At 46.3% G+C, this 16009-nt stretch overlaps 5 protein-coding genes across 5 annotated transcripts; 1 reads left to right on the top strand and 4 right to left on the bottom strand.

Annotated features, from left to right (window-relative positions):
• Positions 1-299: 299 nt before the first annotated feature.
• Positions 300-1667, top strand: N7533_008539 (epoxide hydrolase family protein; the record flags this gene model as incomplete). Its single annotated transcript, XM_057105189.1, has 3 exons — positions 300-536; positions 601-1461; positions 1518-1667. Coding segments are annotated over 3 exons (1248 nt in total), but the record flags the coding sequence as incomplete, so codon positions are not given.
• Positions 1668-4958: 3291 nt separating this feature from the next.
• Positions 4959-5563, bottom strand: N7533_008538 (uncharacterized protein; the record flags this gene model as incomplete). The annotated part of the gene is given in 2 exon segments (XM_057105188.1): positions 4959-5162; positions 5177-5563. 2 exon segments carry the CDS (start codon positions 5561-5563, stop codon positions 4959-4961), a joined length of 591 nt encoding a protein of 196 aa, XP_056956637.1.
• Positions 5564-5942: 379 nt separating this feature from the next.
• On the bottom strand, positions 5943-7770 carry N7533_008537 (uncharacterized protein; the record flags this gene model as incomplete). The annotated part of the gene is made up of 6 exons (XM_057105187.1): positions 5943-6215; positions 6285-6617; positions 6680-6943; positions 7030-7285; positions 7351-7569; positions 7637-7770. 6 exons carry the CDS (start codon positions 7768-7770, stop codon positions 5943-5945), a joined length of 1479 nt encoding a protein of 492 aa, XP_056956636.1.
• A 723-nt stretch (positions 7771-8493) lies between these two features.
• Positions 8494-10406, bottom strand: N7533_008536 (MID1 family protein; the record flags this gene model as incomplete). Its single annotated transcript, XM_057105186.1, has 3 exons — positions 8494-9161; positions 9223-9780; positions 9836-10406. The coding sequence occupies 3 exons, from the start codon at positions 10404-10406 to the stop codon at positions 8494-8496; spliced, it is 1797 nt and encodes a 598-aa protein (XP_056956635.1).
• Positions 10407-13740: 3334 nt separating this feature from the next.
• On the bottom strand, positions 13741-15420 carry N7533_008535 (uncharacterized protein; the record flags this gene model as incomplete). Its single annotated transcript, XM_057105185.1, has 3 exons — positions 13741-14718; positions 14853-15277; positions 15330-15420. 3 exons carry the CDS (start codon positions 15418-15420, stop codon positions 13741-13743), a joined length of 1494 nt encoding a protein of 497 aa, XP_056956634.1.
• Between the last annotated feature and the right edge of the window lie 589 nt (positions 15421-16009).

Genomic DNA, 16009 nt, shown 5'->3' with positions numbered 1-16009 from the left:
GCACGTATTTGTTGCTCAAAACCTGACGTCGAAGAATATATTCAGACTACCCGGCTTCTTCAAGACCTAAAATACAACTACGCAAGCGCAACCGCCGTTCCAAAAGCCACATTTGGATCCTCATAAACGAGGCAGGTATGGGTGAAGAATGACGGTAAATTTGATTCAAAAGAGCCGGACGACCAGGTCAAAGTCAGAGAATAAACGAATCTTCTTTTAGTATTTTGAAAGTCTTTGACATCAGATTCCCCAGCTTTTTTGAAGTGTGCGAATCTTCGGACTTTTCTTTACTGTCCAATATGTCACCCAAATCACCTATCACACTGGCCCAATTGAAATTCAACGTCCCCGTGCCCTATAAGCTGCACGTAGACCGAGAGCTGCTTGATATCACCAAGCAGAAACTGGCGTTGTCGCGTTACCCCGAAGAGCAATCTGACTTTGGCGAAAACAACTGGGCTCAAGGGGCTAAGGTGTCCCGCGTGAAACAGCTTGCGGAGCACTGGTACAACAACTATGACTGGGAAAAACATGAGGTAAGAAGTGACCCCCACGGTAGTTATATGAAGTCCTTTCCGAGGCTAAAGCGTGATTCACTAGAACATGCTCAATGATGCATTTAATCACTTTATTGTGAAACTTGATGTTCCTGGATATGGCTCTTTAGTGCTCCACTATACTCATACGCAGGCATCCAATTCGAAGGCAGTCCCTCTCCTATTCTCGCATGGGTGGCCAGGGTCATTTGTGGAGGCAATCCGGATTGTTGAACCTTTGACCAACCCAGAAAATGCCGAAAGCCAGGCATTTCATGTTGTCGCCCCTTCGATCCCTGGGTTTGGTTTCTCCCCGGCGCCTATGAAGTCCGGTGTCGGACCGAATGTGGTCGCTCGCGCCTACAAGATCTTGATGACAGAAGTTTTAGGCTATCCAAAGTTTGTGACCCAAGGAGGGGATTTTGGATCATTCATTACTCGCTCTATTGCTATCCAGTATCCAGAGGTAGTCGCAGCTCAACATTTGAATATGTTCCCTGTACCTCCACCTACCATTTTCTCAGCCCCAGTCGCATATTTGCGCTGGTGTTTTTCTGCGTTCACATATTCGACTTTCGAGCATAAGGCCCTCAAGGTGCGAAGAAATTTTGAACATGACCAGAGCGGTTACCTGGAACAGCAGAAGACGAGGCCACAGACTCTTGGCTTTGCTTTGGGTGATTCGCCGGTCGGTTTGCTCGCCTGGTTCGTGGAGAAGATCCATGACTGGGCCGACGTGCATGATGCGTTTAGTGACGATGATATGATCACATTGGTCATGATGCACTGGATTCAGGGAGCGACCCCCGCTCTACGATTTTATAGAGAGGCATTTGGCCGCGACATGCGCGAAGCTGAAAAGACGTTCGAGTCATATGTCTCTGCTCCAACAGGCGTTAGCATGTATGCGAAAGAGCAGCTCCATGTGAGAAAACACCCACATGTCGTTTTTTCTGGACAATATTTTAACTATTTTTGCAGTGTCCACGCGATTGGGCTGATCAGGTCGCTAACATTCAGTTTTGGCGTGAATATGAGAGCGGTGGTCACTTCTCATCTTTGGAGCGTCCAGATGCTTTCGTCAAAGATGTTCGTGATTTCTTTTCATCCGACGCTGTTCTTAAATCATTGGGTCGGTCATAAACCCGGAATTGCTGAGTCAATACTCAGAGAAAAAGAAACGTGATTATTTCAGCGATGTGACAAGTATTAAAGATCTTGGGTAGAAGTTCCTCGGAGCAGACACTCAATTGGCCCATTAGAGAGGACTTTCCATCTGAAAGAGTTAACTTCGCATGAGAAACTTGGTATAAGTTAAACTTGACAGAAGCTCAGGACCGTCGGAGCGGAAATGCGTGCGAGTGACTATAGACCAGCAACTTGAACGAAGGCTATATTGGTTCCCTAGGGCATTCATCCCTAAAAATATTTTATCTAATCAATTGATTCTTATAGCAATTAAATTGTTAGAAACCTCACACTGCGAGTCAAAAAAAGTATCTCCAACAAAATCTCGCGGTTGATAGTTACGATGCGGGGGGGGGGGGGCACTGACTAATCAAGAAGCGCTTCCACTTTCCTAATTCGTACAGCGGGTTCCCCATCCGTAATCCCTCTTCTTTCATTAAAGCGTACCCTTGATCGTCCGCAAAGTCACTTCTGACCGTTAGCGTAATAGCATTGTTCGAAAATGTTGTACTTTCGCGGTAATGGCGATATTGTGGAAGCAAACAGTTGCTCTGTTCGAACGAGAACTAGATCCGGATGGTGAGGCATATCCCCGCGAATTCATGACCAAGATGGGACCAGGATATTGACATATCTTCATAGTCTTCAGTGCCGTGGCCGCCGCAGAAAGTGTAAGCATTGATTGACTCAAATGTTACTGACCGTGGAGAGCGAGGCTGATGCATACTAGGCGATGGGAGGCACCCGCGGTGCCGTGGCTGTGAAGCCCGGAACCTGACCTGTCTCTGGGGTCTCAAGGCCTCGTTTCACCCGTCGCGAAACACTAGTTTGTCACGCCGCGAAGCCAGTGTATTAAATGGTGTTGAAGAAGGTCGAAGGCGAAGATCAAGTCGGAGCAGGAATCATCGATTCATAGATGAGACGAAAGAGATTGTCAATGAATATCGAACAGCTAGGCGTTCGTCAGAGGGCCTTGAGTTTACAGATGGAGAGGAACAGGAAAACTCATCTCCTCATTTATACAACTCACCCCAGCCAGTGAATTCAGGAGATATAGGTATCGCGGATGTTTTCACCCAGTATAATCAACGGGCTTCCGAGATCCCAGCAGGCCCTCGGAGAACAGACAATATTTCTTCTACTCCCGAGCCGCGGCATTTTAACATAGTCTCTACGTTCGCAGAATCAGTGGAAAACAATTATGGCCATTCGTTTCCAATTTCACGAGGAAGCTCAAACTATGAGACTCCACAGCCAACGCCGCAACTTCCAGTCACCTCAAGGGAAAAAATACGACTTATTTCCGCCTATCTGCGAGACACCGGTACATGGTGTGAGACAACAGATTCTCAAATGCATTTCACCGTGAAAAGCGTCCATAAAATGATGAAATCACCGCCATTTGCCGCTGCTGCCATATCGCTCGCCTCGCGCCAATTGGATTATCTCCAGGGGCAGCACCGGCCCGTGACACTGGAATTGTATCAGTTTACCATTCAGTCTCTTCTTTGTCACAATCCTGCAGAAGCCGACGCGTGTATTTTGGCTACTTGCACCCTACTTTCCGTTTACGAGATGATGGCATCACCAGTGGAGGAGTGGAGACGGCACTTAAGAGGCTGTGCAGGTTTTCTTCGCAATAAAAGGTGGAATGGATCAAGTGATGGTATTGTGAAGGCGAGCTTTTGGGCTTTTGCTCGAATTGGTGAGTGCAACTCTGTGCTTTTCTAACACTGTTTAACAATTGTATCATTCTAGACATATGGGCTGCATTCAATAGTGGCAAAGCTACGTTGATTCCGACCGAGTCCTGGGTAGATGATGATTGTATCCATTCAGTGTATGCAAAGGGAGACTTGGATGACTATTGTAATCTCGCGATATTGATATTCGCTAAAATTGTGAATCTTCTTTCCACTACTCGGGGACTCAAGGGAAGAGCAAGAGCCACTTCATTGAAGTCTTCTCTTTGCTCCCTTTGGGAAGAAATGCAGGATTGGCGCCTACAACGACCAAGAGAAGCCTATCCGCTACTGAGAGACACTGAGCCTTCGAAACCTTTCCCAGAAGTGTTGTACTCGAGATCTTCCCCCAGTGAGTCTTGATTTCATCCATGGCTATTCGTATCTGACCTTCTAGACTGTGGGAACACATTTTATCACGCTGGCTGTATGCTGCTTCTGCAGGACAGTCTCGTGAAACAGGGGTCGAAATTTGAATATGCCTCAGCTCGGGGGGAAGATATTGTAAGTTGAATCTAAATGTTCCTGGACTTTTTCTGACCTAACGACCCTCAGGGGGACGCAATTTGGCATGCCCGCGAATTAATGGGGATTTCTATTTCAAATCAGAGCCAGTGAGTTGAAACCACTTAGTATGTATGTTTTGAATTTTCAAGGACACTGGTTAATTTCGAGATCGACCATAAAGTGCCAATTGGGTAAACCAACTTCAACCGTTATTCATCGCCGGAACACTATTCGGAACCTCAGAACTGGTTGTTCAGGATTTTGAAACGTCTGTATCTCTAGTCGGTGAGCTCGACAGTCTAGAAAGCCCTGATTCAGATAAATTTTGCGCTGAAAAGATCATACTATTGAAGCATCTCGCCAAGATTGAGCGCGAGACAGGCTGGAAAACATCTGATCGGGCTGCTGAGCTGAGATCACTTTGGGGCTTTGCATAATCCAAATTATTAAGTCATTCAGTTTAGGTAGTCCGGAGTTTTCAAGCGCCAACCCCCAAGGACAGTGAATGAAGCTAGGGATATAATCGGACAGCTGGCAATGTACTTGGAAAAATAGACTGCCTTGTTTCAATTTCATGATTGAAGCACTGCCTAGTAGTATATAGAGCATCATGATGTTATCTACCATCCAGAACCTGGGTATGCCATCGACTCCTGTCCTAGAATCATTCCTGTTTCTTAGGTCCCAGCGAATTCCAACAAAATCAGCAAATTCCGGCGGGTCACAATGCGTATTCATGCCTTGATACCTATTAGGTAGTAGTTTGTGGGGGACACGCATCTTCAAGTAATCCGACTGAAAAAGATGAAGCAAATATCATAGGAGGGACTGCCTCTGGTTCTCAAGTTGCATTCTTCGTGACTGAGTTCCTTTTGAGGAACAGCCCGCGCAATTGAAAAAAAAAAAATCGTCTGGACCGAGAGACCAAGTCCCAATCTATTCACCCGTCGATTGTTGCTCGGCTTTTGAGATATTGCCGCATGTTTCATGGTAGGGATAGAATTTCACATATGGCGTTTGTGGAAAACACCATGCATTCATTATCAGCATAATAGAGCGTATACTGACCACGAATTGAAAGAGCCATATTATCTAGCTTCGTCGCGTTTAGAGAAGACATAAATGCGGCATGCACCTTATCTTCATATGACCTTTGCCATTCAATGGCCATTTCCTTTGCCGCTTGCTCCTTTTGAAAGACACTTTTCGATCTTCACGCAATTCATTAAGTTCGTAGAAAACCCTAGTTTGTGATCCAGCATCATCCTTCTTGACAATTAATTCATGTCCATAATGAGGGTCCGGTTTCTCCTCGTCGTCATACTCAAGAAGATAGGTCCTCGTCGAATTCTCCAATATCAAGATCGAGAGAATCGATTCCATCATGTTCCACCCACCATTCGTGACATAAGCGGTGAAACCAGTCCGGAAAGGGGCCTCTTCATCCCATTCGGGTTCTTCTTTTGTGCGCTTTCCTCGATTCATATTTCGATGGCGTGATTCACCGTCGCCCGGCGTTCGTGTAAGTGAGTTGTCGACCGAGAGGGCGGCCGAAAATTTATTCCAGTGACGCTTCCTGCCCTTAGGCATTCTCATGGCTTTTTTTGTTGCGTGCTCAAGTATTTGGAGAGTCAAGATATTAAAAAGACACCGCGTCGAACGATCACCTAGTTTGATTAGGCAATCTGTATTTTCGTCGACATGATCCGAAATGGAATAACCTTCTGTCTTTGTATGCATGGACTTTCGGAGTAGTTCATTACTACGAAGAAATTCAACTTTCAAAGGATGCAAATTTTTACTCCGTAGGTTTAATCAGGCAATGCAATAGTAAGATGCTAGCTTACGATTTCCGAACTTGGATCACTTGAGCTATTGGAAGAATGGGGATATTGTTAAATTATGTGATTCGATGGATGGATCACTCCAATTTGAGGCCAAATTTCCAAGACTACCTATATACTATGCATTAGTAGACATAGCGAAAATGCAAGAGTTCCTTGTCAGTCTTGTCCAAAAGAGCCGCATTCAGGTCCTCGATAGAATCTCCAATATTCCCTTGGTCCAAGCGATCCCGGCGCCTATTTTCCCAAATAAGATAGAAACGCAGAGCGATGGGAATACAAAAGGTGATTCCAAAGCATATCAGCATGGCGAGAAACCCCGATGGGTATGAAGGTGCTTCGTGATCGAAGAATAGATGCGGGCCGATGATATTTCCAGCGCAGTATCCGATGAAGATCTAGTAGTGTATTAGTTTTCCTGCCTCAGATCTTCCGATAAAATTTAAACTAAAAGAGGTTGTGCTTACCATCGCATTCACAGTCGTCTTCTTGGTGAAACCGCCAATATTACCCGTTGACATGGCTAGTGTTAAGGGAAAGTTCACAGAATAGGCATTCGCGAGACAGTAGCCGAAAAACCGAGCCCAGACGTTATTTGGGGATATTTGTCGAGCCATTGCGGCTCCGATTATTGAGAGGCCCGCATTCCACACCATCCACCATGTTCGGCTATTCTCGAACCAAGAACATCCTGCAGTGGAGAGGTAAACGAGAAGACCTTGGAACACATATGTTATAATCTGAACGAGTAATGTGTTCAGGGTACTGAAGCCGAAGCCTTCGATGATGATAGAGCCGAACTATTAATTGCATTGTTAGTTACCTTAATCGGCCCGCGTGAATACCGATTGTGACGCCTTACATTAGACACTCCGCCGTTGGGAATGGAGCATGTCAGTTGAATGAACACAAGTGCCCAGCATTTCAAGTCGAGCAGAGCCTCTATAAACTGTTGCATCTTGAACTCGTTGCTTTTTATGCCGGTCATGTTCTCTTGGACTCTGCGGATAGCCTTGTATCTGTCTTCCTCGCTGAGAAAGCGTGCATTTGTTGGCGTATCCGGAAGCCAATAGAAAAGAACAAAAGACCAGACAATTGTGATTGCCCCAAAGATGAGAAAGACAGCCTAGGATAATCATTCAGAGGGATTCCAATTTTGGAGAATCAAGTGAAAGTTCAAAGGTCGGTGTAAATAGAACTCTGCCTTCTTACCTTCCATGGAGCAATGCTTTCTACATGCCCGATGCCATATGCCAAGAGGCCACCAAATATTCCCGCAATTGTAATCCCCTGAAACCAAATGCCATGACGGAATGGCTGTTCGTCCCTCTTATACCACATAGAAACGACAATTCCCAGACCAGGTGCAATTGCAGCTTCAGTCGCACCTAAGAAGAATCGAACGGCGATGAGACCTTTGTCGTTGAATGCCGTTGCCATAAGCATCAGCACAACACCCCAGACAATACTAAAAGAGATAATCAGCACGCTGTTACACAACCCTGGAGAATGGATCGATTGGTTTCAACTTACATGGACGTGGAAATCATCTTGCCAACAGGGAAGTGAACCAACAGGAGAGCCGCAACGTATGATGCAGCCAAATAGCCAAAATAGTAAATGCTGCTCGCCCAAGAATAGTCTTCACCCTGAAGATTCAGATCATCCTGCAAGCCTAAAATAGCTGTGAAACTCATAGCGGATTTGTCTAGGAACTGGAACATGTAAGATACAGCCATGATTGGCATAAGACTGGATCTGTTGTCAGTAGTTGCGAGACAATACACTCATCCATGGATGGTACTTTGATACTACATACTAAAGATCGATACGACGTAAAAGTCGCTTATCTTCCTCCGGCGTAAGAGGGATACCAACATCGCGCTGGGCGGGATCCTTGATGGGCTCATCCTCGGTTTGTCCTTGGAGTTCAATAGCGTGTTTATCAACCATGGCGAGGAGATTTGTGGGGTCGGTGAACCCTGAGATGTTTGAATGGCGGTATAAGCACCGAACTTAGTTTCAACAAAAGATTTTGAAAAACCGTGGAAGGAATCGTATCCGGCACAAGGCTTGAACGCAAGACGCAATTTTATCGCAGAAGCTCCGACTAAAGACTCAAAAATAAATGCGTGAGATTCGCCTTTATACCCTTTCCCCGCAACCAAGCTTCGAACAAGACACGAGGGTAGCGTTACATGCCAAGCACCTAGCCTACAATGCACATCCTATGAGACGCTGGACGCCTTGTCAAAACAAACCGCCAAGCCCTTAGCAATGCAATTTCTTGCAAGGATAATGACAAAGATAAGGTGGTCCTTGGCGCGGTAAGGGCTCGGAGAAGATAAGAGTCACGCTGAAGATTTCCCATTTGCTATGTGAGGAGTTGATATGAATAGTATGCAGTGAAGAAAGAAAGAAGTATGACGTTCGAGTACTATTTGTCTTTTATGTAGATCTCAATAAAAATCGGTCATAAATTGGCAGGCAATTCCTCGCCAGCAACTCGACCAAAGCGGGCCGCTGTTAATCAAAATGCCCGCCGAAAAAAGGATTCAAAACGCCCCGGATGATCATCGAGATCTCCGAACCAGGCATGCATGTAGTCCGCACACCCAAACCGATCGCAATCGAGAGGGGGGGTTGTAAGTCTGTACAAGTATGCGCTTTAAACTTTCAGAGGGCCCACCAGATTCCCCACATTGCGGAAAGCAGATAGACGCTACCCCAAACTCCAGCCCTTGAGGCTACACTCAGGTAGTACGCAGCGCCCAGGTAACTGCAAGTAACCAGACCTCTTGAATCGCGATAACCATAGGACTCATTCATATATTTCCCCTCCGGACACGCGAACCCAAGAGCCGCGGGACAATTCCGCACGAGATCATGGCAGATGTCCTGGCACGGTAGAACCTCTTTGTAAGGCCCCGGCTTGATCTTCTCGTCGATCAATGCGTTGCGCGAATTATTCGTTGACACCGACTTCCGATAAGGGCTATCGGCTGGTAATGAAGTACCATTGATGAAGGCCTGTCCGGCATTGCGAACCTTGAGGTAGGAAGCGTCATTGCTGAAATCCTCGCACCGTGGGATGGTGACGCTGCAAAGCCATTGTTTATATGACTTGGCACATTTATCGCAATCCGTGGCCATGGAGAACATTGATTCTTGGGAGGTGTTGCATTGAATCTGCTGGAGAGACTTTTGGAAATTTCCCCAGTATTTGTAGGCGTAATCATCGTAGATGTCTCTCAAGGCACTGACGTTCATGCTTGGACGGGACGGGACGGCGTATGCGACTTCGTCACAGAAGCTGAGGTTGAATAAGACCGCACAGTTGTCATCTAGGGAGGTTAGGATAGCACGAGGAAAGACAGAGTCGCGGATATTGTGTGATATACGAACCTATCTTGGTCGTGAAATTCATAGCGGCGTAAACTTGACCTCCACCGCCGACGACGCCTGTGCCCGATTTGGTACCATTGCCATCCATTGCTAGGATTCCGTTATAGATAGAGTTAGAAGACAGGCCGTCGAGATAGAACTGTTCCTTGGGAAAGTTTCCAAGGCCTCGGCTTGTCATGCCAACCTCGGTCGAGTTGCTGATGCGGCCGACTTGCGACAGATCGTTCAATGCACAGTATGATCTTTCCAATCCGACAAGTGCAGTATTGTCAGTTTTGTGAGCGAACAGAATGAATGGCGGCTTGATGTTCATCCACTGTTGATAATTCGTACTGCTTTTGTTGGACTCCGTTAGATTGTTCGTTACCAGAAGTGCGGTAGACTGGTCGGCATCGACGAAGAGTAGATTATTGTCCACTTGAACAGAATGAAATAATTCATCAACCGAGGCTGCAAGCTGATAGGAGTACTTTCCAGACCATTGCGATGAGTTAGATGCTGATACCGCGAGGTAGATGTCGCTTTCTGTGTATAGAGTTGTGTTGAGATAACCCCCGACTGCGGCGATGGGATCGTTCGAGTTATTTTTTTCCCGGACCCGGCTCTGTCAGACTGTCTGAAAGTGAATACCAGAGCTGCAGCTGGGGGAATGATCCAGGGTCGCTTGTCCCATTTGAATCGGGTTTGCCGCATGTCGTGAGAGACAGGAAAATAGGATTTGTGTCACGTTTCCGAAGCTCTTGATGCGCCGGGATAGAAGATTCCTCGTAGCCCCGAGAATTGATAAAAGCGGGCAGTCCTTTTCCCTTGTATGATGATTGCAAATTGACCACCTCCTTGGTAATGTAATAGTACTGAACCTCTCCAACCGATATCTCGACATTTTGGAGTTCATTGTTGCCGAGAGCTTTGGCATTGGTCGGATATTTGCGTCTAAACAAGTCCAACTCGCCATCCTCCGCGGCATTATCACGGACCTCAAGTCCGCTGAAAGAACCCAATGCGACCGGGAAGCCAGTTCCGTCGTCGATGGCTTGTTCGCCTAGGCTGGGCTGGCTCGCCACTTCGGGGCCATGGCTGCGACTTTCCGCAGCATTGGCGAGAGATACACCGTCAAATGCAAGGAGGAAGACGGCGATCGTTGCAGTCAAACAGTACTGCAATAGTGTGGATTGGGGTCGCATGGAAGATCGGTATGGGGGGCGGTCGCGACGAGGATCATGGATATTGGGTCGGAGATGGTCGAAATCGAGGATCAAGGACGGGCAGCGGTATTACACACCAGCTGGAGACCTTTTCCTGGGAGCAGAATCATCGACGGCATGTAGTCGGCCAGAGAGTTATTTGAGGGGAGGTTGTGGAAGGTGAGAGATGAAAGGTGGCTATCGCGGGAAATTCGGCCTTATCAATTGTTGCTGCCTTACTGCCTTGGCGGGACGCGTTGGCTGGTCCCGAAGTAGTAAGTATAAGTATAGTAAGTAATACTTCATATCACTGGTTGATAGTTGACTTGAGCGTAGGAAGATTACTTCTGTACTCTTTGGCTAGGAAATCTGAGCTCCTAACAGCATACCCAATCAAATCAATCACCTTGTTATGAATAACCATACAACTCGAGAGTCATTGGAGGAAAGTGTAGATTCGAAACTAAAAATTAGGTCGTTCCTAGATGAAGTCTACAAAAATCTTCTGCTCAGAAATAGGAGGGCCGACTTGAATTTGACAAAAAGTCTTTGAGATATTACTAGTACTAGTGCAAAATGGGAAATTCTAGCCTGTAGTCTGCGCAAATAAGAGGCACACAAACACCATCTCTCAAAGGATTCTTGTCTCGACATTGGATTTGACGGCTTTGGCACGTACGAACTGTAGGCATGTACCCCATCGCTCAGGTGGAAAGATCCAGCCACTTCGCCAGACTCGATATCAACGATTGAGGCACCACAAATGACATCGAATATAGGCTTACTCTCGTTACCGAAAACACGATACATGATTCCGGTGTTCCCTATGTGAAATGGATTTCGGGTGACAAATCGGGCCGTGGGCGCATTGTACGACATATCTCCTTCGTCAAACTGAACAATCAATCCCGAGGTCATTCCATCCACTTCGCTCCACGACCTGGCGGATACTTGGAAGCCTTCTAGGAGATGGATTGTGGGAGCGGCTTGGAAGTAGCAGGAGTTGGTAAAACTGGCCGAGGCGTTGAAAATCTCTGTTTGGTATTTTCGAAGCCGGTCCGGGAGCTGGGGACCTTCTTGTTGACAGCCTTACTCTCTTCAGTGCTGACTCGGTGTGGAGGCGGTGGAACTAAGAGGGTTGAGGCAAAGGTCGCAGAAAATCTGATAACAAGGAGATCAGGATCTTAAATTCCTGCCTGGCAAGCAAAAGTTTGAAAATCGTGGAAACCCCAAGACTCAAGAGCTACTCGAATCTCTGCTTGAGGAGCGACAATCTTGATCCCTAGACTGGCCCTGATATCGAAATAGAGAGTTCATACTCTAAGTTCCAGCTATTGGTCACTGTTGCGGCAAAACTTGCATACCCTGAGTAGATGAAAGTTCGGAGTGTATCTTTTCCAGAACTTCGTCGTGACCCAAAAATAAGACACTCTAACTGGAACTCTTGAAGAAACAGGGCGGGTGTCAAGAAAGCTGTGATAATCCAGCCGAACAAGCATCTTCCAAGTTCATTATCCAACTTGAAGTCTCTGACGTAGTCATCCATGACCCCAGCTATATAACCGATTGACGCATCCGACCAACATCTCCAAGTTGAAGCAGACGGTGAAGTTGAATCTAAACTTCCTGCACATCTCCTTGTAACAGCGGGTCCAAACGAAGCCAGACTGTTCGGGGCTGGGCTGACGTCGAAATGGGTACGCCGCCCGCCAAATCAGCTGCTTGTGTATCCCGAAGCGTTCGATGCGCTCATTCGACCACTGGACGTCCAGCATTCACGTTAATACATGCGTATGAAGCCGTGAGAAGCTTCCGTTGAGCAACTGCGGCGAAAACTTCGAAGCGGCGTTCAAGTACTTCGTACCATCTGGTCAATGGGGCTTCTTGATTTCAGTGTCATCGCTGATGTGAACATCACGCTTCTCATAGTCGATACTGGTAGCTTCGGTTTCGAAAATTGAAGTATGAGCGGATCGACTTAGTAGAGTGCGATGCCAGGACACGAGCTCCAGTTTTTCCATCCATATGCTTTGACATCGTTTTCACAGGGAGAGCTCGTATCGCAACTTGAAAAGGCCGGTTTCAGTGCCGACAGAGCTCAACGCACAGTCGATGGATCGATCTACTAATGCAACAGAAGTGTTGAGTCGAACGCTGGCAAGCGATAGGAAAGACGTTGAGTTGTCACGGCAGCGACATACTGTCGGGTAGGAGCGTCCTATGTTTACATCACATGTTAAACAACAATAAAGCTCCCGGTTTGTATTAGTATGATTCGATCAGAGTCGCTATTTATTTAAACTGCGTCTCCAACATATCATGGAGCAGCTCGTTGTATATAACATCTGGGCACGGGTAGAAGTAGTAGAGTGGAAGCGAGGGCAGGCAGGTCACGTACTAGTACTAGTATACTGGTGGCATTTAAATATTTCGGCCCGGGCGCCAGGAAACTGACCCGAAAGACTGCTCTGGACCTAAGAACCAGTCTCTGATTCCTGCCTGTCAAGCTTGAAGGTTTAAGTATCTTTTGAATTTGATATGTACCAATGATAACGGCAGCTGCTACTAAAGGAGATGGAAGAATTCTCAAAGATGTGTGGATTCTGAGACAAAGGAGGGAGGCTGATGTAGGCGATCTTGACAAACCTGAGGCATCAACGGCTCCTGCCGGCCTCAACAACAAAACTGGAAGATGATGTGTAATCTAAATGTGGCCGCCATAAACCTCATCCTTGCTTAAGTATTTCACTTTTCCATCTATCCCAAACCCAGCAAGCTTAGGTTCTTCGGTTTCTCTCCCATGTAAACGTCCCCCCTATATCCATTTCGGCCCAGGATGGGCTATCCAGCTCCCCGAATCTCACCTTCAATTTTTTCAACTCAGAGGACCAATTATCCTCGCTACCCAAGCAACAGGATCTTGCTACCCTATCAACTTCTTCACACCCTCTCGTTGTTGTAAGAACTTGCAAAAATCCTCCATCTGCTGCTACCACTCCATTCCGATTCAATGCCCACGCGCCTAGTAATAATACACCCAGTGCAGATACTAGCATTGTCGTGTATGGGAGTATGAGATTGAGCGGCCGTGAGAGCGTGTACACATTCACTGTCGTTGTGCGGTTTTGGTCTACCTTCGTGTACCAGCGCTTGTAAAATGGAATGGCGGATATAGTAATGTTTGCAAGTATATTGTTCAGAGCGGTGGCGTTGATTGTCAAGATTGGGTCCGTTGACGGGCAAGTATCGTATAATTCTCCGTAGGAGACAGCTTTGGAAGTGGAAGAGAAATATCGTCCAATGGTGAAAAGGGTCTCCTGGGTAGTATCATCTATCATGTGACACCATTATGGTTAGTACAATTATGCATCGATAGAAGAGGAGTGTGGTAAACTCTACTGAGGTAACTGATATAATCGTCTCCGGAGCTGCACGCATCGAAGTACTGGTAGTCTTGGCTAGTGTTATTGAGGCGAAATTCGTGGTCTTCGGCATAAACAATAGCATTCAATGTCTCTTTGAGCTTGCCGGCCATTGCAAATATGATGGTGGCTAGGTTGGCATCTTCCCAAAATGTTAAGGCCGTTGAGTTCAATTCCCCCGGGTTATAGTAATATCCCAAGTCCCCAGGGCGTGTCGTATGCTCACCGGCGACTGAGACTAGCGAGCGAACCGACTTGGGGTTTGTTGATACAGAAATATGTCGAATGTTGTCACGATACATTATCTGAACTGTATAGTCAATCTTTGATTGTATACAATCCAGGCAGGTCTCAATGACATCAACCTTATATCGCCGGTCTGATAATTCGGATCCATTATCACTAGTATAGGTACGAAGCACTTGAATGGCTGGACTACTTCTCGGTCTAGCAGTCGTAAAATAGTGATGCGATTGTGATCGGGAATTGAAATCCTTGATAAGCCCAGTCATCGAAGAGCTGTTGTATAGCATAAAGTTGACTGCGCCCGGAATGGATCCGGAAGGCTCAGTTCGATCCTGCTGAATTCTCCTGAAAGCATCTCGGCTTTCGCACTGGAGGTAAGGGCCAGTAAATCTCATTGTATAGGTGCAATTCAGCCCACATGGTGATGGCATATCCCATACCGCACCAGAGTTAAGAATGCGACTGGTGAGGTATTTGATATCAGCCGGCATCTCAGGCGTTATCTCCGGGCTTTTTCCAAAGCAGACACTTGTGCCAAGTATGCTGGTACCAAACCTGGTATATTTATCGTTTGCCGTTTCGTTATTACCAAAGGGTGTCATTCCGTAACAGACATTTATCATACTTTCGTTGCCGGGTGTATACTGAATAGATATTGGCGCAATTCTGTGCGTATCAATTGCGGCATAGGATTGATTTCCAAACTTCAACTTTCATGTTAGATATCAATCATACTTTGTGACTTATGTATGTTAAGATTCAGCTCTGGGGCACATACGTCAGTCGCATTGAATGTAGGAACGACTACATCCTTTAATATCTCTTCATGAAGCGACGAAATCACAGTGAGAGACCCAGGCGGAAAGCTCATAGCGATAGGAATTGACCACAATATTATTGTAGTCAGAGCCAGTGGCCACGAATTCCAAATACCACATGCACTGAAAAAGGATAGAGGGTTTGACCGCATAGTAAACAGAGCTTCAATTTTGGATAATTCCAGCGTGTTCAAACGGAGGATTCGCCAGAGATACTGTGTAAAGGAAGCATTCAAGCTTGCTCGCAGAGATAGTCCGAAAATACTGACTAGTATCATCGACCCGGTTGTCACATAGGACTGTCGGAAAATTGCGGATGGGCCTTCGGTAGGCTTGCCGTTCAGATAGTAGAATAGGCTTCCGTGGATGGCGGCAATGGTGAATGCTGTACTATATTAAAGATGTGCCCATGGAAATAATTCCTGCTAAAGATATACCTAGCAAGTATGAAGTGACCATATAAGTCGGTGTCTGCCAGCCGATAGCCCATCGACATGGCGAGACTTTGTCGGGGATCGCACTGGTCATTCTTTCTGTATATCACAGTAAAATAGTCACCAATATTACTAGTAGTATTTTGCGTTGCGGAATATCTTGCTGGGGACCACTGAGGTTATTTTGTTGTCAAATCGCTGCTGCGGCTGAATTATATGAAATCTCTGCTTGTGGTACCTAGGTAGTAGACCCCTTGTGGCAGTCTCAGTGGTCTAATTAGAGCCACGTTCAAGGTCTTGGGGACTTTGGCTATTAAACCCAAAAAATTGCCTTCGGTTATTTTGAATTTTTCATGAAATTGAACATGTACAATAGATCGTAATGCAAGGCCAATGTATCATATATCACTCCCCTGTGATGCGTGCCTAAATAAAATATTAGCTTATGCCCAGGTTGGCATGGCACATTTATTAGCACTTTTTGGAGAAGGCGTCCATTGAATTAGGCAGTGCAACAGGACTCGGACCTCGGGAGGGAATACTGACCAATTAGACCTCGGGAGGATATTTATTATATTACATTCAAAATCATGGACTAGGCCAAACTGAAGTATTCAGTGTAACTCTAGTGCCTAATCTCATCTCACTTCAAGTTCAGCCATTGAGTAAGCACCAGGGATGGT

This window comes from Penicillium manginii (genome assembly GCF_028828005.1).
Source record: "Penicillium manginii strain IBT 31320 chromosome Unknown utg000006l:1.0-4164085.0:1.0-4166146.0, whole genome shotgun sequence".
NCBI classification, from domain to species: Eukaryota; Fungi; Ascomycota; class Eurotiomycetes; order Eurotiales; family Aspergillaceae; genus Penicillium; species Penicillium manginii.
This window is presented reverse-complemented; position numbering and strand designations above follow the sequence as displayed.